This window comes from Asterias amurensis, chromosome 2 (assembly GCF_032118995.1).
Source record: "Asterias amurensis chromosome 2, ASM3211899v1".
NCBI classification, from domain to species: Eukaryota; Metazoa; Echinodermata; class Asteroidea; order Forcipulatida; family Asteriidae; genus Asterias; species Asterias amurensis.
The window spans coordinates 3,905,591-3,931,439 of record NC_092649.1 but is presented as its reverse complement, the minus strand read 5'-3'; the positions used below and the strand labels follow the sequence as shown (position 1 = coordinate 3,931,439).

General features: G+C 39.9%; 1 protein-coding gene across 7 annotated transcripts in view; it reads right to left on the bottom strand.

Moving 5' to 3' along the window:
- The window catches only part of LOC139951675 (uncharacterized), a 125,789-nt gene that overhangs the window by 7,315 nt on the left and 92,625 nt on the right, over positions 1–25,849 (bottom strand). For 3 of the 7 annotated variants that reach the window (XM_071950668.1, XM_071950723.1, XM_071950715.1), the window contains 10 exons: positions 22,274–22,418; positions 21,978–22,054; positions 21,266–21,364; positions 18,615–18,753; positions 16,465–16,618; positions 14,972–15,111; positions 13,659–13,790; positions 10,683–10,826; positions 8,212–9,986; positions 4,531–4,608 (listed from right to left, as the gene is read on the bottom strand). In XM_071950668.1, the coding sequence (XP_071806769.1) occupies positions 4,531–4,608; positions 8,212–9,986; positions 10,683–10,826; positions 13,659–13,790; positions 14,972–15,111; positions 16,465–16,618; positions 18,615–18,753; positions 21,266–21,364; positions 21,978–22,054; positions 22,274–22,418 (2,883 nt within the window). Of the gene's footprint in view, positions 1–2,467; positions 2,515–4,530; positions 4,609–8,211; positions 9,987–10,682; positions 10,827–13,658; positions 13,791–14,971; positions 15,112–16,464; positions 16,619–18,614; positions 18,754–21,265; positions 21,365–21,977; positions 22,055–22,273; positions 22,419–25,849 lie in introns of all 7 variants that reach the window. The other 4 variants (XM_071950696.1, XM_071950705.1, XM_071950678.1 and 1 more) reach the window with 4 other exon arrangements.

Sequence of the window (25,849 nt, the reverse complement as noted above, 5' to 3'; positions counted from 1 at the left end):
TCCAACCCTGCACCTTGTTGATGTATAAAAAACACCTTCTCAAGATCAGAACAAACCCAGGCAAATCTCATTTTTGACACAACATGACAAGAGCCGAAAAAACAAACAAGAAAAGCACCAAAGTCCGACTAATTTTCCCGAAAGGGGAAGTTACTGATTAATCAAGAAAATGAAACACGACAATCTCAGGCATGTGTTGACGGAGACCATCCCGACATCGTTTCAAGAAAACAGGAAGTTGTCTTGATTATTATTTGTTAAAGACAGTGTACACTATTGGTAATTGTCAAAGACTACTATTCACAGTTGGTGTATCTAATCATGCATAAAATAAGAACCCTGAGAAAATTTGAGCTCAATCGGTCGTCGAATTTGCGAGATAATAATGAAAGAAAAAACACCCTTGTCACACGAAGTTGTGTGCGTTTAGATGGTTGATTTCGAGACCTCAAGTTCTAAACTTGAGGTCTTGAAATCAAATTCGTGGAAAATTACTTCTTTCTCGAAAGCTATGGCACTTCAGAGGGAGCCGTTTCTCACAACGTTTTATACCATCAACCTCTCCCCATTACACGTCACCAAGAAAGGTTTTATGCTTATAATTATTTTGAGTAATTACCAATAGTGTCCACTGCCTTTAAGTACAGTCGCAACAATTCAGATTGACTCCCTGAGCAAACATTTCAATTAAAGGGTCGGCATTGTTGGGTCTATACGCTATCATATTTTTATACTGTTTCCTCAAACAGAACTTCTTGTCAGAGAATGACCTTCCTACACGAACATGCCTTATAGGCAAATTATACATGTACTGAAGTTTTTGAAACCGTTCGATTGGTTTAATCCTATAGAAATGTAGATGTATACAATAAAACTTACATGTGAAAAAACTCATTTTTTTTAAGGTGGTCGTGTTTTTTTATCGATGGAAAATAACCCCCAAGAGGAATCAGTAGTGATAGAAAAAGTACACATCTCAGACTCAAATTTGGGGCCATAAATTATTTTTTTTTATTATTGACCACATTACTTCACAGTGAATTGTTTCTCAATACTATCGAAAGCTGCTGTAGGCGTTTAAGTGGAAGTTATTACTGCCGCCAATTTCAAGAGTCGCAAATTTCAAGAGTTGCCAATTTCAAGAGTTGCCAATTTCAAGAGTTGCCAATTTCAAGAGTTGCCAATTTCAAGAGTGATTGCCAGATATATACCTTCCCTTTAAGCAAACAAGTTGTTTTTCCCAACGTGGAGACAAATATAGACACTTTTGACATCTTTCCGTGTAATTCTGTATCAACATGACGTCATATGAGTAGGGTGCCCGTGCCTGCAGGTTTTATTTCAATTGCTTTAATTTCATTTATATTCCTTTCATTTATTCTGGTTGTGAAGCCGAGGAATCTCAGAAAAGCAAACTTAATCACTGTACTAGCCAAGAACGCAATGGCAACAAGACAAAGAAGTTTCAGTTTAAGATCCTCTAAACTTGAGGTCTCGAAATCAAATTTGTGGAAAAAATACTTCTTTCTCGAAAAACTACTCCACTTCAGAGGGAGCCGTTTCTCACAATGTTTTATATTACCAACCTCTCCCCATTACTCATCACCAAGTAAGGTTTTGTGCTAATAATTATTTTGAGTAATTACCAATAGTGTCCACTGCCTTTAAGATACTACTACACCAACCAAATCACCCTCTGATACTTCTCATCCCTGACAGACCTATGCCCTATATGCCTATTTGTTGAAATCTATCAACAAACGCAAATCTAAAACACAGGTGAGGCCTATATGCAATTGTAGAAACTCATGTCATCATGCACGCATTCAACTTTGGTTCCAAGCGGAGTATTTAGCCGAGACATTTAGCGACAAACCATTTTGCAGACACACATCAGGCTGGCAATCTGGCATATTATACAATGGGCTAATATTTTTCCAAACTAGCAAAGGGACTCGTCACAATCCTGCATGCACTAAATCTTTTTCTTAAAATTCATTCACCAATTTTTTTTTACAGGCGATTTTAAAAATTCTTATGCTGTAACTAGTAGTAGATAGTTAGTCACATGACACTTTCTCCTGAAATAGGCCGTATCCAAATCGGCGGCTACGGCTTGGGCTAGCACTGTTGCTAAGGAGGTTCTATGCTTCAATGCACAAGGATGCGGTGATCCAGCTCTAGCCATAGCCGCTGACATTGGACACCGCCCTATATCAGACATGCAACAAGAACACATTCTCCCTATTGGTCATTGGTCACCAGTGCAAATTTCCCAAATTCACATGCTCACACGTCGTTATCTCCTGTTCCCAACAATCAGAGTTTGACACCTGAAATCCTGGTCGGGAAAATAGTTATAGGTCAATGCTTGCATGTCCATGCACTGTTAGATCATTCGTTTGAATGGATTACCAAAATCCAACGAGCAGAAGAAAGGCAAGCAGGGCGTGGGCGGCCATCTTACCTTGATTCGGGTCATCGCAGGACACTTTCATACGGACTTGAAAAGGTCTGAAGGAGGATGTGTTTTTATTGGTCAATTTTTTTTTTACCGGTATTGAATATTCATAACTTGTACCCAGTTGGGAGTCAGTTTTTACAGTCTGGAGTCTCACTAACACTGCAATGGGGTCTGTGGCATGTCTGGCTGCGGACTGCACCGCATTACTTTGTGAACCATTCAGGTTGCTTTAAAAATGGGTCTCATAATTAAATAAACTAACCTCGTCTGTAACATACATTTCTGCCAGTCGTATATAATACATAATTGGTAGAGCTTACAATATAGTTATAAACCAACAGGGAAGCAATGGGTAAATAATTTTGGGTTGAACAAAGAAAAACTTACTAGAGCAGCACTGGAAGCTGTGACCGCCGGATCGGTGCATGCACTCTACCATTCGCTAGATAATCTAGCACTAATATTGGCAGTCTTCCTATTTTGTCAGTATCTTTGTTTGGTAGCACCTACAGCCACAGGTCGAAGTTTTGCTCCACAAAATTGTCCTTGTTCTACCCCAAAATATTTCACCACTTGCAGATTATCAATTTTTAATGTGGCTAAGCAGATGATCATCACAGAAACCAAATATTTACAATACTTTAAGACATGAAACAAAGTGCCCTTTATTTGAGAAACTGCATTTGAGAAACTGCATGTATGTATACCCCACCAGTGATATGAAAAAAACCACCATAACATCATGACGGAGGACGAACAAAGTAACAATCAACAACACCTCGACACAGTTTTGAGCCACCAAAAAATTTGCGACAAAAATGAAATGCAGTATTAGAATCATGCCAAACATAAACGGGTACAAAATCGTCAAACTTTTATCCACACAACCTCCAACTGTTATCTGTTGTTTGTTTGTTTATTGTTTGTTGGTTTGTTTTGTTTGTTAATTGTAGGACGAGGGAGCAAACAAAATCAGGCCATTCAGGGATTTACAAAACGCAACTTAAATAGCTAAGCAAACAAAATGGAATATTAACGAACCGAATGGTTAATGTTAGTTACAAAACCAAAAAGGAAACGGATTGAGAAACTTTTTGAAATGATTGTGGGCTGAACAAAGAAAAATTAACTGGAGCAGGATTTGAACCAACGACCTCCGGATTAACATGCCAGGGGCTCGACTAACAGAGTTATCTAGCCCCTTGTGTTGGCGATCTCCCTATTTTGTCAACATCTTTGTTCTGTCGGGGGGGGGGGGGGGGGGGGGGGTTCAGTCAGAAATGACTATACGATAAAAATCAGGAGTGATTGTCCTATCATGAATAGCCCTCGCTTTTTATGTTTTGTCATAATATGTTCAAGGTGATGTTTATCTAACTGTCGCTATGGCAACAGACAGCGGAACCCGAATCATCACCTGTCTTTCATTTCAAGATGAGTCAATTTTTTGGATTTAAAAAAAAAAACAATTATGGAGATATTTATATAAATGCAAAACTGAACCAAAGAAAAGGTCTTTTTAAGTGTTTGTAATGTGACTCAACTCTGTCCATAGTCAACTGAAACTGAGCAGTATTTGCAATTTGTTTTATTAATACTTTGCGGGCCTAATTTCAAAAGGTTTGTCAACACGAAAATCGTCTTCCCACAATCGCACAATAAAAACAGGTTACTAGGCTAAATGCCATTGTTTGCACAGAAGAAACAGGATACCAGGCAAAATGTTAATTGACTGCATAGAAGAAACAAGTAACCAGGTGAATTGCTATTGTTTGCAAAAAGAAACAGGTTACCAGGCAAAATGCCATTCTTCTTTCACACTGGTGCCCTGGTTATGTATGTTTGTTTGTTTGTTTGTTTGTTTGTTTGTTTGTTTGTTTGTTTGTTTGTTTGTTTATTTGTTTCTTTCATTTTTATCCCATTTTGTTGTTGAGTGTTTCAGGTTTTAGAAAGTTTGTTCTTAGTATTTTTTTATTTTGGTAAGTAAATTTACTTGCTACACATCTTTTTTGAAAGTAGGCCCTAGGGGGTTGGTCATAAAAAAAAAAAAAAAAAAAAATGCTTACTTCTGATGATTTGGCGGAACTCGTTCTTCATGCGGTCGGACTCTGGGGCTACCGTCTAGAGCGGTGAACGAGGGAAAGCTATAGAGTGAATAAAATAACCAACGGAAACAAAGAAAGCGACATGCTAGGTGAATCAAACAACGGTGTGATGTGTGCGATCTGGAGGCACGATGGCGTGCAATGGGTTAGTGGCGGCAAAAATGGTCTCTACAAATACTGGGAACGAAGGCGGCTGACAATTTTAAATGTGCACAGCCACTATATTGGGTAAACCATTTGTTGGTGTCCAGTTTATGAACAACAGTTTGAAAACCACTGATGAAGCAGGTATCTCAATGTTACATCAACAATTGCTTTAAAGGGAAGGTATACGTTTGGTAATTGTCAAAGACCAGTCTTCTCACTTAGTGTATCCCATCACATGCATAAAATAACAAGCCTGTGCAAATTTGGGCTCAATAGGTCATCGAAGTTGCGAGAAAATGATGAAAGAAAAAACACCCTTGTTGGACGAATTTGTGTGCTTTCAGATAGGAATAAAAGACTTCTAGCTAGCAGTCTTTTATTATTTTAGTGATAAATTACCTCTTTCTCAAAAACTACATTACTTCAGAGGGAGTCGTTTCCCACAATGTTTTATACTATCAACAACTCTCCAATGCTCATTACCAAGTAAGTTTTTAAGTTAATATTTGTTTTGAGTAATTACAAAACATGAACCTTCCCTTTAAGAGCTTGAGTTTGTCAACTGCAAAGGGGCCTTCATCAAGATGTGTCTGTTTTGGTGTCTACATGTGTCTACATGTATGTAATAAAAGGTGTACCCATGATCGTGGCTGTGCACAAATGCACCTGAATCTAGGGCCAAGTTTGCGCAAGGACTATAGTTGGCTATAGTTTTACTACATGTCACGTTAGTCGAAACTCTGTAAAGTTCGTCGAGTCCCTGGTTGCGTTGACATGACATGACGAGATTTTTGCGCATGCCCTCTGCATGTCACTAAACATCCATTAGTTAACCATTGGTCCTTGCGCGAACTTGACCTAATATGATGTGGGGTCATGTGACAAGATGCTGGCCTTTTTATTGGCTGTTCATAAATGTACCCAGAGGTTATGATTGTCCACACTCTTTTGAAGTGACAAACTTTCTCATGCAACTAAAAAACCTTGATACGGCACTTAAAAGTTAGATTTTAATGGTGTCTGGTACACCTGCTATGGTCACAAATGAAGACTACATTTGAACTCTTCAGACGCAAATGTCAGCCATCATTCAAATTGAACTACATACTAGGTTGTGATAAAAATGTTGGGATTTTAACAAAGCATGGGAGCAGAGCGTAGTGTTGGATTGGCCACGCACAAAAAGAAATCCAAAAGAGTAATTCTACAAACTAATTTTACAATCTAATAAAGACATCTAAGGGTCATGTCAAACGAGGCAAATTACAGGCAACCAGTTCCAGGCAATCTCATAGAAGAGAATCCATTCACATCTGAAAGTTAACATAACTATACTTGGGGATCTTAAGACACCCTTTAGAAATCACTCATAGCTACAGAAGTGTTCTTGTAAAATATACTGCGGCTGGTTGCCTTCAAGTTGCCGGTAAAAGTTGCCTCGTGTGACCATGGGTCCATTTCACAAAGAGTTAAGACTCGTCTTATCTCAAGGACGAGTAACTCGTCCTAACTTAGGATTAGTCTTAAGGTCTGCATGCTACAGTGCAGGATTGGAACTCGTTCTAAGATTCCTAAGATTAGTCTTAAGTTAGGAAGAGTTTTGTGAAATCGACAGCAGGCCCTAAGAGTCAAATCCATGCATGAAAGTTTGAAACAGAGACAACTTTTACACACATCAACACTGACTATGAACAAACACACATACATGTACATGTAGCTTGGTTACTCAAGACAACCAAACAAGTACAAGCAAGTTCGCCACAAAATTTTTTGTGTGTAACATTTGTTGTATTTCATATATTTGTTTGTTTGTATCTGGCAGAGGGAGGGGGGGGGGGCGAATGAGGCAGATGATTAGACGTGAATTCCAGGCCTGCAACTTCATCTTTGAGAGGGCAAGGCCATTTTCATTTTGCAAAGTGCGCTTCCAATCTTAAACACTATGGGACATTTTTTTGAAGGGGCACCAATGCCAAGATCAGGGCAACTTAGCCAAGTATTTCCAGGCCTGGAATTCAGCCATGAACTAATATTGTAACTACAAGTTAGCTCTTCTAATGAGGTTCTGGTTAGTTGTTGAAAGATCTATGAACCTTTGAAAAAATGTTTAAAAGCCTGTTAATTGACCTTGTTGCTCGCCAATACAATAAGTCTAACATAATCACACAGCCGTTTCATGTCCTTGCCACCTGCTTTCCAAGATAAAAATAATCCCAACTAATCTCTTCTGGGGAGAGTCACTGCTGACAAAAAAAATCTTGAAACTCGGATCCAGAATACTCCTCTCTATATTAGCACAAAATCAAACTGTCTGGTCATCGATAAGATTGGTATTCCTGTCCTAAAAGCAAATTTGCTGTTTGGCAGTACTAAAAACCCAAGAAAGTCAGACAACGCCCTGAGTAGGATTTGGGAAGATTTTGGACTGTATGGGTTAATAATTTATTGTTAAGCTGTTAATGGACTAAATGAGCGGGATTCGTTAAAAGCATGGATGAACATGGACGAAGACAAAAAGCAACCCATAATACTAGAGTAGTGTTAGAGTGGGATTCAATGGGCAACTAACTACTGTATGTAAATTAGCACATGAACCAAGAATGACACATTCAATTGTTAATCACATGAAATTACATTCTAAAATTCATTCCTCAGTGGAGAGTAGAGATAGGGGTTCAGAAAAGATACAGCATTGGGTTGTGAGCACTGCATAAAGGGGAACAATTTCACAGAGCTGCTTAAGCAGAAAACAAATAACAAGCTAAGCACAACAAAGTTATGCTCAGCATTGCGTGTAAAAGCTGAATCCTGATAAGCGGGAATATTCAACAGTTTTTAGTTGTTTGTTCAAACAACACAACATCTCTCAAAAGGTTAAATTTTGATCAGAATGGAATGATTTTGTCACACACATCAACAATGACAAAAACTTTTAGGACAATTTGCAATGCTGTATCTTTTCTGTCAATTATTCAATGAGTTTAACAATAAAAGGTGAAAGAATGAAGTTTTATCGTCACAATTTTCAAGTGAACTCTTAGTAATGGATGGCAAATTAAAAGAACCTCTTGCAAACTCTACTTTGTTAAAACTGTTCAAAGTTTGATCTTTAGTCTAATGAATTAGCAGTGTCAAATGGTCTTAGTAGAAAACACTTGATCAACACTTGGTTTTACTTCAGGAAACTTCTGATGTTGAGATATCAAGTTATCAGACTTTGCAGAATTAGGTTTTCAAGGATGATGTTATTTGCCCAAGATCCCCCCTCTGTGCCAAACATGGACATGATACATGTAGCTCTGTATTTGTGTTTTGTTTCACTTATTAAGGAAAGACAAATTGAGTGAAGGTTTTTTCCCAGGGAGAAAAAAAGAAAAGAAAAAAAAAAGTTCATAATTTTTTGTAACTTAGAAATGTCTCAATGGATTCATCATCTGAAATAATCTAATTTTAATTTAATTATTTTTGTTGAGGGAAACTTTTATGGATCCTTACCTATTTGCAGATGTTGGGTGCGTGGCTTTCTTGTGGCGGGCCACTGGTTCGCAAGTCATGGGGGTGACCGGCTGGTAGTGGACCTTACTGACCGCTATACCAGTGCCAAACTGCTGTGGACGTAGAACCATGGATGACGTCGTCCGGTACACGGAAGCCGGCTGGGGTTCAGTCCGGTACGAGTTTGCGGGTTGGGGCTCCTGGTAGAGAGTCATAGACTGGGAGTGGGTGCTCATGTTGTGGGAAGCAACGCTCATGTTAGAGGGGGTGTGAGAGATAGTAGCGTAGCTGGAGGTGTACTCCGAGACGTGGGTGTAGACGGGAGTTCTTTGGGAGTGGTAGGGGGAGCCGTTGGACCCTAGCTGCACGGCTAAAGAGGAGCTGTGGGAGGAGCTACTCGACGATTGCTGGGAGGAGATGGAGTGATGGCGGTTGCGATTCCCTCCGTTTTGGAAGTCGCCGGCGACTGATGACGAATGACTGGAACCGCGCTCTGAACCGCGCTCTGATCCGCGCTCTGAGGGAGCAAGTTGCTCGGCGTAATCATGATAATCATCCTGATCTAGCCTCTGATCAGGTTGATCACTACGCGGATCGTACGGCTGGTTGATGTAGCTGTTCACTTCCTCAAATTCAAATTTCTTCGGACCCTGCAGCCGGCTGGCATAGTTCTGGTACTTCTGGGATCGATAGGAAGTCCGACTCCGGTATGGCGTGTACTCCGTCGAGCTCTGATCGTCAGAGTTCTGACTTTGTATACTGTTTGATTTCAGAAGGAGATTGCCCAAAGAATGGTGTTTCTTCGGAGAAGCCGGCTGGCTCAGGGACGTTGGCTGCTGATGGTATTCCAGATCGTCGTCAGGCAGCGGGAAGTCCTGACGCGCCGATAATATCTGCAGATCATGCAGGGAGGCGGCGTGATGCCGTAACGGGGCGGGGTCGTACTCCCTCGGAGTCGTACTCAACTCCGGGGACTCGTGGTACCGTCCAGTTCTGTTCAGCGATCGGAAATTACTAGTCGGATACGACGGGGGTGGTGCCCTCGCCGAGGCTACGGAGCTCCCTTTGCTTCCAGAGTTTGATGACGGGTTTCTGTGGCGACGGGGCGAGTCGCCAGGGACATCTCCCTGCAAATTTAACGAAGGTGTGCTCTTGCTGAAAGAGTCTGTGTAACTTACCACAGGTTTGGGGTAAGGTGGTTGGGGACGCTGGCTCTCAACGTAATCAGCGGATCTCTGCGAGAGTAAACTGTCCTTGCTACTCACGCTATTTGATCTCGACTGGCGAGGCTGACGATTAAGCAAGTCATCAGACGGTCTCCTTGCAAGCTCCACATTACTCTCCTTTATGGAGGGCTCAAAAAAGTTCAGGCTCATCTTATTTCCACGTGGTGGCTTCTTAGCGTCACCCTTCTTGGAGACCTTCGGAGACTCTGTTTGCGGGGGACTGTCCGAGTAAATCTCCACCGGTAAGGGCGGCTTGTTTTTCCGACTCTGCGACGGGGACCGCCAGCCTCCGTTCAACAACTGACGAGGAACGCTCTTGGAGCGTATTCTTGCTCCTTTCCGATCGTCTAAGGTTTTAGTTCTGCCTCGTTCTGACATGAATCCGAATCCAAATCTAGATGCTGGTGGTGTGTGAGGAGTACTCGCTTTGCGGCCGGAGCGACTCAAGCTGTTGTACTCATCCAGGGCTTTTCTCTCCGCTGTCGGTTCCTCTATTTCCAGGCCGAGTCTGTGGCGCAAATCGGTAAGCTGAACTTCAATGCTGTTCAGCTGACATAGGAAAACAATGTATATTTGTGAGTAACTTTGCTTTCCTTGTGAAGGTTTCACTGCATGTATTGCAATCTTTTACGTAAAAACAGTGTTTGATATATAACATTCGAGTTCATATACATGTAAATAATCTTTAGTAACAGTAACAGGCATTTTATTTGGCCCTTAGAAAAGAGTACAACAAAATAGTAAAAGGGCTGGCTTTCATGTGCATATATTATAGGCTTTTAAATATTGTTCATGTTTAGTAAATATTTTACTGACCTTCCTCAGGGCAAAATATCGGAAACCAGAATTGAGTAGAAAGAATAACAGGCCTGCACTAATCTCATATCAAATACACTTTTTTTAAGCACAGACATTTCTTTCGTTGAATGCAAATGCATGTGTCCAAAAACACGCCCTTTCCAAATTAGCAGTTACAGCTACTGCTATGACTGGATCGCCACACCATCATGCCGTGAAGTATACGACTTCTTTAACAACAACCTCAGCAACAGTCAAAGTCGTAGCCGCCAACTCTGATCTGGCCTAAGGTCTGATGAGACGGCTGGCATAGGCCCCGAAAAATACCACAAATATTTTCTAAGAGTCTCCTTGGAAGAAGTGCTTTAGAAGAAGTTCTTTGGTCACACATTTCTTTATGTTTTGAATGTGGATTAAATGAAAATGAAATTCTCAATTCCTACTTACCCTGAGGGCTGACTTCTTGTAAGAATCCCTGCGAGTCTTACGGACTTTCTTGCTTATGGTCGGGTCATTAGCAAGTTTCATGGCTGCCGTAGTAATCTTGGATTGGATCTCGTACTCGCTCTCCAGTTTGGAAAGCCCATCATCCTGATCACAGAAAAAATCAATTGATAAGTTATAAATAGCGAATATGTGTAGGAGGACCTGGTCTTTACTACATGATAATGACCAGCTTTGGGGCAGGCCACTTATAATGGACTGAGCTGAGGTGCATTAACTGTCCACCAAGTTTGATAGTCTATCATCCCAATTATACAAAAATTGTTGAATTTAACAAATAGTTTATAAATAGAGAATAGCTGTAGGAGGACTCAGTCTTCACTGTGTGATAATGACCAGATTTGGGGGTTGGCCACTGATAATTGACTGAGCTAAATGTAAGGTCCGTTAACAAACAGCCAGCTGCCAAGTTTGAAGCATATCATTCTGGTTAGAGAAATAGTCCAATATAATAAATAGTTTATAATTAGGGAAAATATTTAGGAGGCCCTAGTGTTTACTGCATGATAATGACCGGCTGTGGGGGCCAGCCATTAATAATGGACCAAGCCATGAAATTGGAGAGATAAATGTAACAAAAATTACAACCAACAAAAGACACCCAAATTTGCTTATAAAAAAAGTCAGTGGAAAATGTTATTAACTCGGGTTGTTTGAAAAAAAATCTGAATAAGATCTGTGGGCTGCAGAGATTTCAGATTTAGCGGCAAGGGCAAGTTGTTCCAAGCCTGGGCACCCCTGAAACTAACTTTCCATTCTAGAGGGTAGAGGGACCAGGCTATCAACAGTGCTGTTCCTATTTTGGTGACAGTCCTATTCACTGACTGGAGCAAAAACCATTGCTCAGATACCGTGGAATATTGCGTGTTAAACACTTAAAACCACTAAGTTCTGAAGCCCATCATCCTGCTTTCCAGAAATAGTTGAATATGACAAATAGTTCCTCTTCCACGTTCTCTTCTAGGGGCAGAAGGACCATGTTCCTAGTTTTGTGACAGTGTAATTCACTAACTGGAACAAAAACGATGCTCAGATATCTTGGAACATTGCCTGTAAAAACACTTAAAGCCATTGGACCCTTTCGGTAAACAGTGTTGTCAAAGGCCCACACTTTGTGTATCACAACTTCTATATCAAATAACAAACTTGTGAAAATTTAGGCTCAATCGGTCATCGGAGTCGGGAGAAAACAACGGAAAAACCCACCCTTGTTTCCGCGCGTTTCGCCGTGTCATGACATGTGTTTAAAAATAAATCCGTAATTCTCGTTAACGAGAATTTATATTGTTTTGTTGTTTTCTCAAAAAGTAAAGCATTTCATGGAATAATATTTCAAGAGAAGTCTTTCACCACTGCCTTCTGTAAACCCTGTAAGTTATTTGTAAATCTGTGAACTTTTATTTTTTTTTCTGAACCGAAAGGGTCCAATGGCTTTAAAAACAATTTAGTTCCAAAGCCCATCATCCTGCTACACAGAAATAGCCGAATATGACAAATACTTTATAATTAATGGCAATGTGAGGACTAAATCTTCACAGCAGGAAAATGACCAGGTTGGGGGATGGCCAATAATAATAATAGATCCAACTGAAGGTGAGGTTCATTAACAGCGGCCAGCCACAAGGTTTAGAAAGCCCTTCATCCTAGTTACAGAAAAATAACAAATAAATAACAACTTACAGATAGTTCTCAGTTGACTTCACAGAGTGTCAAGTCGGCCATCTTTGCAATGATACATCATTTTACAAGCCTTTTTGTTTTGTTTTAGAATGAATTAGCACTGAACGCAAGTGTGCCAAATAAGAAATAACCTTTTGTGGTTGCTTCTAAATATGTCCTTATCCCCCATCTTAATTAATCCTTGAGGAACCATATTTCCTGGTAGCAGCTTGTCCCAACTGGCCATGATCTGACCTGCTTCCCCTCAACCCATGGTCAAGGAAAGGTCATATCCTGAATGCACATTTACCAACGTTTCTCACAACTTAACATCTACAATTACAAAACAAATTTCCATTTCGTACTTTTGACAGACGCTTAACTGACAAATCTCGATTTAAAGGCAGTGGACACTATTGGTAACTCAAAATTATTGTTAGCAGAAAACCTTACTTGGTAACGAGTAATGGGGAGAGGTTGATAGTAAAAAACATTCTGATAAACAGCTCCCTCTGAAGTGACGTAGTTTTCGAGAAAGAATTAATTTTCCACAAATTTGATTTTGAGACCTCAGAATTAGATTTTGAGGTCTCGAAATCAAGCATCTGAAAGCACACAACTTCGTGTGTCAAGGGTGTTTTTTCTTTCATAGTTATCTCGCAACTTTGACGACCAATTGAGCTCAAATGTTCACATGTTTGTTATTTGATGCATATGTTGAGATGCACCAAGTGAGAAGACTGGTCTTTGACAATTACCAATAGTGTCCAGTGTCTTTAATGGTAGTATAAAGAATAGGCCAAGGATGAAAAACATCATAGTTTAAATTTAGTTTGAAAGCTTACTGATTGTGAATTGTATACTAAAACCTTTTGTGTAAAATATTTCTCTCTGAAATAAAGTTGTATTCGAGAAGACTGTATCTGAAAAACCCTTCAAAAAACACAACAGCTGATGTTGGTTTTTTAAAAAACAAATATAAGGACAGTTTGGTTACATGCTGAACATTTTGGCTATTTTCTCCTGACTCATACAGCGCCTTAAGCCCACCCGGTGCGTTTTGGGGTCTTAACCTACAACTTTTCTTCAGTCAATAGCCAGTGATCAATCAATGGCAAATTGAACCGAAACAATTATTGGTTTCGACTGCGAAAACACACCCCAAGTCATTGCGAACAACCATTCGGTCGTAGCAGCAGCAAAAATTGTCACTTGACAAGCGATCTATGAATCAGTTAATTAAACAGTTTGTGGTCTCACCTCAGAGTTATGTTCCGGTGTGTTCACAGCCTTGTCAGAGAGCGTAAACGCAGTTGTTACTCTTGTCTTCGGACGGGGTAGGGGCTCCCCTGGAATTCGCGGAAAGTCAATGGGTAGCTCTCCCGTTAACTCCTAAAAACGTTTGGAAAATAAAATTACTCTTTAATTTGTGTGATTAACTTTTCCTGTACTTTTGGTGATTCTTGCGTTTTGTGTCACTCTTTAATTGAACAGGTTGTATCAAGGGCTTGATACAAAGCCATGATATTTGGCCCTTAGGGGGGAAAAAAAGAGAGGAAACTTTTGATTTGATCATCTGTAATTGAACGATTGTACCAGGTGTTATACATGTTTGTCACACTTACAAGGAAAAAGACAACGTTGACCAATAAAACACCTCTTCATTTGTGTAATTAACTTTTCCTGTAAATGAAATGACGTGATTTTTATATTTGATTCAAACCTCTTTAATTGAACAGATTGTAACAGGTGTAACACATGATATTTGGCCCTTGGGAAAAAAAAAGTATGTCACTTTTATTGATTGAGGACAAGGGCTGACCTACTGTACACGCGATACAGAATTGCCTAGACACAGATTTGCTGATTTTTCTGCAGGTAAAACAGTTTGAAAAGACTTAATGGTTAAAAGTTTACAATAACAAAACATTGCATGGTTGTATGAAAAAAAGTCTCTCCATCACAAAAAACTCTTTACACTGTGCATAATTTGTTTTTCAAACAATTAAATATAATTAACAACACTAACTTGCTTTGAAAGGGCAAGGCCATTTTCCATTTTGCAAAGGGCACTTCCTTTGGAAAGTCTTAAAGCCTACCGGAAGATTTTGAAGGGGCTTCAAGGCCAAAACTAGGGCCTTATTTCCCAGAGCTGCTTAAACAGACGATTTTGCTCACAAGCTGTGTGCTTAGCAAACACTAGCAGGATACCAGTCATAAACTGTATACGTGACATGGTATTTTGGCTGGTAAACTTATTCTAGTAAGCATAAGTTTGCTGTTTTTAGCTACTTGTTGGTACTTAAGCAGCTCTGAAACTGGGCCCAGGGGCAACGGAGGTCATGGCCCCCGTGAAATGCCAGGCCTGAACTACAACAGTCATCTTATGTTGAAAAAGTACTACAGATTCGTCATAATTTTTTTTTAAAGGTAAACCCGTAATAACAGAAGCAGAGTGAAATCTTATGGTCATTGCAGTGCCCCACGATCACCACCATCTGATTCATCCAAAAAAGAACCTTCCACAAGAATGACGTGACAAGTTTCCTGAAGACCTTGCCCTTCGTACTTACCGCTTCGTTCAGACAGAGCAGCCTGAGACTGTCGAGTTTCTCCTGTAGGGTGTCTTGGAGAACCACCTTGCGCGCCTTGAGAGCTTCAACCAGCTCCTTCCGCGCCGCCTCCCCCTCGATGGCGAGCAGCTCTCTCGAGGCTGTGAGAAAACAACAGAGAATTTGTTAAAGATGAACTCGTCAACATCTAAATAATGATTCATAAATACCCCAGACAGTTTCTCTACTCCTATAGGTGGAGAGCGCGTCTCGTGGGTGTGCATAAACCTTTTGTTAATGACCGGTAAAAAGTGTTAATTCATGAGCGTGACACGCAACCTTGCACCTGTTCATACAAGACAGTTTCTTCATTCCTATTGGTCGAGAGCAACGGCTGAAACAGTTGTGCCACATCGCGCGATACGCGCGACGCCCACAGCATTCCCTTATAAGGAGTTGTTTACGCGAGGGCAGCGGAGGGCTCTACCATTTCATAGCTGGAGGGGTGTTGTGTTGAAAGATATCATTTAAAAATTATAATTTTTGCATTTATTTTACTTTTTGACCAAAAAGTGATGATGTTTTTGACTGAAAAGGTATTTATGAATGGGAATCAAAGTGTGTTGAATCGGTTTTCAACTAGTGGTTTAAACCCGCCGAGGCCTGGTTCTTTATAATTTACCTCGACTTCGTCTCGGTAAAATTATCAAGAACCAGGCCTCGTTGGGATTAAACCACTAGTTGAAAACCTCTTCACCACACATTGATTCCCTTATTATTATTATTATTACACTGATGTGTGTAAGCACCGTATACTCAGTACTTTCCCCAAGTTCTGTGGGGAAAAAATCCCAGGCATATAACTACCGGTAGTTTTTTAAATCCCACCCGAGCAATATGCCAGCAATTTTGATTTTACAAAGCTCAGGAAAGTACTGTGTATACAGTGCTCACACTCATCGGTGTAAGGGTAAACCAAATAATATTATCTTTGCTCTATCAAGTTTCATACAAATTTCATTATTTGTTAGCGCCAAATAATAAACAATTCAATTTAATTTTTCAATTCAAAATTGTGGTGTTTTTTTTTCATATAATAAAAAAAAAAAAAAAAAAAAAAAAAAGTCACAGACTAATGGCAATTGGTTAACAATAAAATTACACAAGTAAACCACAAGTGTCTGGGGGAACCCCCCTCCTTTTTTTTGAACAAGGAAATTGACAAGAGTGTGGACTTCAACTTGAAACCTACGGATTATTGCGCCAGAATAAAACAACAGATGAGTCTGTCAGACTGATTTACCTCAGTAATGACAAACTGCACTCAAAACTCAAAACTAGTTAAAGCTATTGAGCAAATAGAATTTGCTTTTACATACTGCTTTCCAACCAAAAGGACCCATGGTATCAATGGAAAAAAAAAAACAGTTAACAGGCTTCTGTTTTGACCGTCTCGAAAGCTATAAAGATAGTTCAAGCTAGTTAAAACTCTAGTCGAGGGAGAGCAAACTTACATGCATCTTTGGCGTCTTTCAATAAGACCAGGTTGGTACAACCTTCCGTCTGCTCCTCGCTCATCTCAGACGTATGTGAAGACGTCAGCGAGTTGGTGCTCGTCGTTAGATCCTTGGCTATTTGATTAAAGCTACGCTGTGCTGGGTACCGCTCCTAGGCCAGGACAAAGAGTAAACGGTTATCAACGATTCGAGGCGTGTACTAAGGTTCGTCCGAGACACACACACACTCACACACTTCTCTCTCTGACTGTAACAGCCGGTTGCTTGCCCTCTGAGTCATAGTCAACACAATATCCTTCTTGGGGTAGCGGGACAAGGCTCTTTTCTCCCCTGGTCGTCGTTTTGAGATTTGACTCACTTTTGTTTAATGTAATCCAGTCAAGGTTTTATAAAGTGTTTTTCGTGATGTACCACACAGCCTGTGGACATGCTACCGTTCTTTTATAAAAGTGTTTCACTCTTCCAGTGCGCCCCCCCCCCCCCCTTTTTGTTTTTTACCTAAAATGCCCAGCTTTTTTAGGCTTATTAAAAGAGTGTATTAATTGTTTTGTCTTTCTCACTGAACAAAATATATCTTGCTGATTTGTGTTGCCTTGGAACATCCCACAGTAAAGAGTATTTCTTGAGTGACAATGCCCCCTCGCAATAACTTGTATATTATGGGTTGTCCGGATTGATGACACTTTTTAAGGACATAAAATATATCACACATGTACAATGTATGCTAAGTGGCCCTTTCGGGATACATTAATAATGAAATCATACACGTATGAACTTGGCACTGAAGGAGTCAACTTTGAGACATTATCACCTTGTATTTTCATTATAAGAGAACCGTGTCAAACCCAAACAGGCAGAGTTCAGTCTAGTTCAGTGATTGGTTTGTTTATTTCAAGATGTATGACCAGGATTTTTTCATTCTTAAACTCTCAGTAGGAATTAACTCTTGGCATGACCAACTCAACTTGTGATGCACATTTCCTAAAAACGTCAACTTAACAAATTCTGAGAACTTTTGGTGGCTATGGCTATCGCAAACAGAGTTGCTATGAGGGATGCTTCAACACATGTTACCATGGCAATTAAGCCACAGCCACTCAGTCAGACATGGCCTTAACTTCCATTATCCTCGCTCTTTCAACGCTTTTAGCCAAAACGGTTTAGGATTGCCATCTCGGGCTCCACACCTCCCTCAATACATCCTTAGCTCATCTAAAGGAAAAAACTAGGACACTCTGAATAGAATCCGTTTAAATTACAACATCAATTATCAGTATATCAAGCTACTTAAATGGCCAACCTAAAATAGCCTTCAATACACTTATCTCACTTAAAATCGGTGAGAGGAGGAAGCTTGGTTCTTTAAAACCCAAGGACTAAACAGCACCCCCCCCCCCCCCCTGTAAATAACAGCACTTTTGTCGTTCCTGAAGCAAGGGCAGGGTAGTAAGAGATACCTGAGCTGAGTATCACGACGAACCCCAGGGACTCTTTGTAAAACACAGCCAAATGGAGGCCATTTTCCCGCCTGGACTAGGAAACCTGACCTGATGTCAACACATTGATCTTAATTGAAAGGTCTTATTTCATGCGATGAGAGAGTGCAGTGCCAAATGTCTCAGCGCCTCACTGGTTCTCTTTAGGAGTTTGTGCCGGACTAAATCCCTAGCACAATCCCTAGCACCATTTTGTAAGACTCTAAAAAAAAAAAGTTTCAATTGTTTGTCCAATGATCCAAGATCCAAATTAGTGGCTACATCTATGGCTATGATGGTTGCTAAGGGTGTTGCTAAAGACATTCTATACTTCAATGCATGAGTCGTAGCCAGAGCTGTAGCCACTAATTCGGATACAGCACAATGAGGTATGGATCCGTTGTCTTGAGAAAAACACCAATAGTAGGAGGGTTATAATGAACTAATGAACGCCTGTGGACTTCAGTTTGCATCAAACCTCAGACAGGAGTCTTGCATGTGGATTTGGGGTTTTCAGTCATGGGTTTTCCCTCCCATAACTAAAACTTAACATTTATTCTCATTTCCTATGCTAATGTTATTGCCGCTTTTTGTGCTGTTGGGTGTGTAATAAATAAATACTTCTGGAAGGTTGCTGTTCCAAAAAGGAAATTGTTGAAGAAAAAAACTAACCTTGCTGTGTTTCTTGTCCAGATAGAACTGGTGTTGACTGACTGCCATTGTCCACATAGACTTGACCATTACTGGGGACCCATACCATGTATGGAGGCTGGAGTTAGTCACGCCGAATGTACGCTTACTCACAGAGACTCTGTTCAAAGATAAAAACATAATTAAGTTTTGCGATAGTAGAATACATAGCGAGACAAATAACAAACTTTACCTGGCAAGTAGATACACACATGGTGTTACTGCAAACCAAATACATATTGATAGCTCACCATGCAATGCCTCAAATCCCCTATAAGTTTCAAGACGTTTTGTTTTTGTAAGTTTACCCTTGTCTGTAGTTGACAGCGTTGCCCTAAAGTAAAAATAATAGTTAAGGAGGCTAATCGTCCTTAACTTGCCGCTGAGAAGCTGAATTTTGAAGGACGCGGCTATAAACTGAGCACGAGCTGCAGGCATGCAAGGGTGCTTACGACAGCCAGCCACATCAACCCATATATGAACACAGAGCACAGGTAGAGGTCGAAAGTGTCTGAATTTTCCAGAGGGAGGAAAACTTGAGGGCCCAGAAAAAACCCTCATGGCATAGGAGAGAAGCAAGGCACAACTCCACTCACATATGGTCTTGTAGAGAATCGAACCAGAAACACAACGTTGAGAGGCGAGCGCTTTACGCACAAGCAAACCCTGTCCCCACCCTTAAAGAAGATGCAAGTAAATTTCAAAATAGGTTTCAATCACTGGATAAATTCCCAATCTTGCTGATAAATTTCTTTCACTCGTCACATGGTGTTAACTGAATGGAATCAGTTCCCGCCACGATTAAATGAAACTATAGTTGAGAAATAAATCGCAGGAGGAACAACCGCACAATTATATTGCAAAATGTCATTATTCGTAACTCTACCCATGGATCAAACCTGTAACTAATTGAAACTAAATTCCCTCGCTGCCACAAAAGAGGAACTAAATTTCTGATTTTTAGAAATTTGAAACTCCTGAGAGAAAAGAGATGACATTACGTGACTGGAATGGATGGAATCTGTGAACATTACAGGACAATTTGAAAAAAAGGAAGTAAATTTTTGAATAAAAGGGAAGAGTGATTTCAAAACTGATTCCCAATCTTCACCTTAAGTTAGTCAAAGTGATCGAAAGATGTATTGTATTTTAATAAGGACTTTCTTTCATGCACTATACTTGACCACCCCCCCCCCCACACAAAAAAAAAGTTTCTATTTATAAGAACAGTTTTCCTAACACTCTTATCGTCTTCTCTCATCAGAGCATCCTGATTAAAAAGTCGAGTTGAAACCTACGGCAACTCTTACATGGTGTTACCACAAACCTTACTTTAAAAAGTAGCATTTGTAGATAAATGAAGAAAAACTAAAACATACTGGAGAGAAACATTGACATTCAAGAAAGCCTATCCACCGAGATTAAATGCCTTCAAGGATTCAATGGCCATTTTGTATTTAGATAAGCAAAGCTTGTCTCAACTCTCACTACTACTTTCAGCTCTTTTGATGGTCAATTCTGCGAATTTATCTCCCAATTCACTCTAAGCGAAACTGAAAAAATAATAACCATCTCCATTTTGTTTATTTCAAGTCTGTCTTCTGTGATGTGTTGTGTGAATTTGGTTGTGAACAAAAGTAAGGCCGCATCCGAATTGGCGGCTGTAGCTACGGCTATGACAGTTGCTAAGGGCGTTGCTAAGGATGTCCTACACCACAACACATGATGACGCAGAAATCTAGCCGTGGCCGTAGCCATAGCCAGACACGGCTTTATAAACCATTCAGATAGGCTTTTAAACTGGTCCCAGTTAAAGACAGGTACTCGTGTTACAGACCCAGCGATTCCATTGGATAAGATGAGTTCATTTCATAACTGGTAGTGACACAAGCTTTCCATATCTGTGTTTTGATTGGTCCAACTCCGACATGATGTCTGGAAGCTGCACTTTCGGTTGTCTGCACATACAGTCAGTGTGCATTGTTTTTGTACGTGTACATAGGATTTGGAGGTGAATCTCCACGTGAAATGAGTGAGAGGTCAAAGGTGATTATGGACAGAGATTGACATTCGCTTGAGGCAGATCTCTGGCGTAATTCTCGAGCCTCAAAATGTGACATCAGATGTTCAGCCTAGGCTTTGGTATACATAAAACTTTCAGATCACAGATCACAGGATTGTTCAAGAAATTTTATGCCGTGTGTAAAAGCATGCAAACATATATACATAGCATTTCACAAGCATTTCACAAGCAGTTTGGGTTCCTTAGACATCACCCAAGTGTTCCTGGTTTGATTGGTAGCATATTGCGCCACAGCACCTTGTAGAACATTGCATGGTGCTAGCTATGTAAAGGAAAAAGGTTCCATACTTAAAAAAAAACTGTAGCTCAGTACCCCTTGCAACAAAAGGAAGCGCCTAGAGCATCACTGAGAAGCCAAATAAGAAGCGCTATATAAGAAGCAACAATTAATGTTTTTATTATTATCAGTGCTTGAATGTGAAGCAGTCAATACGGTTACCACAGCAACTCAAGGTATTTTAGAAGCAGCTTGCCCCCCCCCCCCTCCCCTCCCCTCTCAAGACACATTATTACACTGACAAGTAGAGGACGAGGGTTCGAGGTAACTTACTGAGTTGTAGGGTCGGCAATCGCATCCGACAATTCATCATAAATGTCCTCTTCCAATGACTCTTCATACAGGTTCAAACTGCTCAATGTATGCACAACTCTGGGGGGTCAGGTCGGGTCAGGGTCAAAGGTCAAGATGCAAATCAAGGGGGGAAAACAAATCATAAAAAAACAAGAAAATCATAATAACGGAAGACAACAAAAATCATACATAATGTAGTTCAATCATGCAAATTAATAAGTTATTGGTAATTTTGTTCAACGAAACACAGTAGACCTCTTGGAGTAGGGCAAACAATGGAAACGTGCACGCACCAGGCACAACTCTCGGCCAATGACTGGTCTTCCTTTGACCTCAGCGAGGGCGCCGTTTAGACTAAACAAGATTTTTTCATAAAACAAAACGTAGGTAATAACGGGACATCCATGACAAATACACATGCTGTGTTTGGGAGAATTTTCTTAGTCTAAATTAGTAGAATTTCAGCAACTATTTTGAGGTTATTTTCAGATCATACCAAAATTAAATACCATGCTTAATCAAGTTTAAAACAAAACTGAAAATAAAAGGGTACTGTTTACACTAAGAATTCAACTTAATATGACCATGGAGGTAGAAATAGCTACACTGTACCTCAATGATATAACAACCAAACTAAAAAACATGGTCAATAAAATAAATCAACAATTGGGGTAAAAAGAAAGTGACTAACCTCCTTGGATCGATTACTTCGATGGAAAATTTCCGATCACGATAGAAGATGTTCTGGAGCTGTCTCCACTGGAAGACCTAGAAAGGATCAGACAGATGGACAAAATAATCATCGAACTACATCGCATAATACTTGGCGAGCACTATCCAAGTTGACGAGCAATATTTCCTGCTCAAAGCAACGCTGTACCTCCCACTCCGCACAAAGCATCAGAAAGGCACTGTACTTTTACAGGTCATGATTTCCCTGTTGTGCAGAAGAAGAAAAACCGTTAATTTCCAGAGGATAATACCCACCTTTCTTGGGATGAGTCTGTCTGTGATGTCGTACTGGCCAATTCCCTTGTAACTGAGACCCAGCCACCACGGGATACCAGTTTTATCTTTCAGCTCGTAGTAATGTACTCCGTATGTCGGTAAACTCTCCACTAGTTGCATATAACTGCAGAAAAGAAACCAAAGGAATAAGGGAAGTGTTAAAACAATTATCGCTTAACTTCCAAAGACATCAACTTCAAGCTGCCAATCGAAAACTAGAGCAGGGAGCCGGTCAAAAAGAAATGTTAATTTCCATGGGCTTTTGGTTGGTAACAGGCAGCGGGCATTTTCATGGCTCTGCTCACCATAAGCAAAGAATCAGAGCTTATGGAAGCAGGGAATTCCGGGCTTACGTCAAGCGTACTTCACAGGGTACATTGTATAAGCAGGGAATTTGTGTGCGAACTCCGCATTACTTAGGCTTTCTTCTCCTACACAGCTATAGTGCAAAAATTCAGCGGTTGTACAGTAGAAGGAGAACGTAAGCGCAGAATTTGGCAGTAAGCAGAGCCATGAAATTAGGACCCGATGGGTACCGGTTTGCTTATCCCAGCTTGATAGGATGGAACTAAACCAAAAATGCAATACAAAAATACAACCTCATGCTCTTTTGTTTCAGAAATCCTTAAAAAGCATGAAAGAATACAAAACCTGTGCGCATCTGTATTATGTAATCTGTGGCAAGGATGTTTCAGGGATGGAGGGTATACCAGGACATAGAAATTTCGACTCTGTTGTAAAGCATGGAACACACAGACATCCGTTTATTGATAAATATAGATCTCTGTAGGAAACGAGTGAATAACGAGCGCTCTATTTTTAACACGTACATGTACACAACATTTGGTTCTATTCTCTGTGAATGAGAGTGTTTTCACAATAAAGTATTGCCAGTCCGCTAAACCAATTGCATCCAATGTTTGTTTCATTCCAGTCGTTGCCTTTCCGTTCTTTTCATCCGTCCTTTTTTTTATGACCAATGTCTTCCTAACATCAATAAAACTCCGGCAGTCAACCTTTCTCTAATGACCTCGGTATATTGTGTGAACCACAAACAAAAAGAAGCCAGTAGTGACAATGTAAATACTATGTCTTCCTGTGTCCCACCAGTTTCAACTCAATGTCAAACTGAAGTTAGGCTCAAACCCTTTTTTTTACGGCATACTTGTTCGATTTATAATTGTCATTGTGTGTAGCACTTTGATTGAAAATCTATGTACATGTATATCATACTATCATACTATCTGAAATAGAAACTTTGATTGGCTGTTATTTTCCCGCTTCTTTCTGGATCCTTCCCTTAATCCCTTTCCCCTCTTTTTTTCTATAAAATGGATATGTATTTGTTTGGACTTGTGTTTTGCCTCTGAAGAAGGTCCGGTTTGGATCGAAAGCTAAGGCCATCTACCCTATTCATTATATCAAACTATCATCGTACATTTAAAGGAACACGTTGCCTTGGAACGGACGAGTTGGTCAAAACAAAAGCGTTTGTAACCGTTTTTTACAAAATGCACATGGTTGGAAAGATGTTTTAAAAGTAGAATACAATGATCCACACACGTTTGCCTCGAAATTGCGTGGTTTTCCTTCTACTGTGCGAACTAACATGGTCGGCCATTTATGGGAGTCAAAATTTTGACCCCCATAAATGGCCGACGTGTTAGTCGACGAGGTAAAAGGAAAACCACGCAATTTCGAAGCATGTTTGTGTGGATCATTGTATTCTACTTTTACAACATCTTTCTACCCATATGCATTTTATAAAAAACGGTTACAAACGCTTTTCAAAGACCAACTCGACCGATCCAAGGCAATGTGTCCCTTTAATAAGACGGAGGGTACTCCTAGAACTACGAGGTTCGTTCCACTATCTTCTTCCTTTGTAGAGAGGATAGAGGAACGAACCTCATAGTTCTAGGAGTAGAGGTGATAGGAATATGCCTCTGATGACGCAAGCATGGAATGTGGCACACAGGCAGAGTATGTCATTTTCATCCAAATATCTTTCTGGTGAAATTCTGATGATGTGCCAAATTCCGTGCTTGTATAATCAATGGCACAATTCCTACAAAATATTTCCCCATCTGCCTCACTAATTCAGTTTTCTTGCATAAATTCATGCTGCATATTGTGAAACAGCAGCTAGCATAAATATTATTACAATATCCACCATTTTGTTCAGCTCCACCAAGTCCAAATTCAACAGCTAGAAATTTCCTTTCCAATGTTCAGTCATTTTTGAAGCTGCAATCCTACAAAACATATCTCTAACTGCCCCACTAATTCAGTTCTTCTTGGGGAAATTTATGTTTCATTTTGTGAAACATCAGCTCTATAATTATGTGCATACTGAAATATCCACTATTTTTTTGTACAGCTGCATGTAGTACAAATTCCACACCCAGAAATTTCATTTCAAATATTCAGTCGTTTTTGAAGCTGGCACTCTCAAGTATTTATAACACCTGTGGCAACGGAGTACATCTTTTTATAAAGGCTGTCCAAATCAGGAGAAATCAGATGTACAAATTCCACACCCAGAAATTTCATTTCAAATATTCAGTCGTTTTTGAAGCTGGCACTCTCAAGTATTTATAACACCTGTGGCAACGGAGTACATCTTTTTATAAAGGCTGTCCAAATCAGGAGAAATCAGATGTGAATTTCTGATAATTCGAGGGCTCTGATGTACATGTAGGTGAATGGACTGACAAATTCCACTTATTCTTATTCAGCATGTACATGTACAAACTGTACATGTCACACCTTTATTAAAGCTGGGCAGATTTTTGACTAATCGGCAGCTGTTTTTAACTGCAATTTGGCCTGCAGTGCTGAAAACAGAATGAACATTGAAAACAAGACGACAGGCATCAATAAAAAATCCTTCGAAATTTGTTTTTGAATCAAGTTGAAATGAACATGAAGGCTACACAATGTGACAAAGAAAGTCAGTTGCAATTCAAATTAAGGATTCTCTATTCTTGTGTGGGGCACAAAACACAGAATGATCTTGAAAACAGCACGGCTAGCATTGGCAGGAGTATAAAAATAGTTGAAAAAAAATAGTACAAAAAAGAAAATAGTTGGTCAATCACGTTGAAATGAACATGACGGCTACACAATGTGACAAAGAAAGTCAGTTGCAATTCAAATTAAGGATTCTCTATTCTTGTGTGGGGCACAAAACACAGAATGATCTTGAAAATACCACGGCTGGCAGTGGCAGGAGTATAAAAATAGTTGGAAAAAAAACAGTAAAAAAAAAATAGTTGAAAAATGCGTTTTTTGGTCAATCACGTTGAAATGATCATGACGGTTACACAATGTGACAAAGAAAGTCAGTCCGCAATTCCAGCAATGCAAATTAAGGATTCTCTTTTCTTGTGTCCCTCGAGTGTCAGGGATGACATTTATGATTGTCTCTTAGTGCAAACGGCAGAAATAAATAATACTTCGAAATTTGTTTTCATGAATCAAGTTGAAATGAACATGACGGCTACACAATGTGACAAAGAAAGTGAGTTGCAATTCAAATTAAGGATTCTCTAT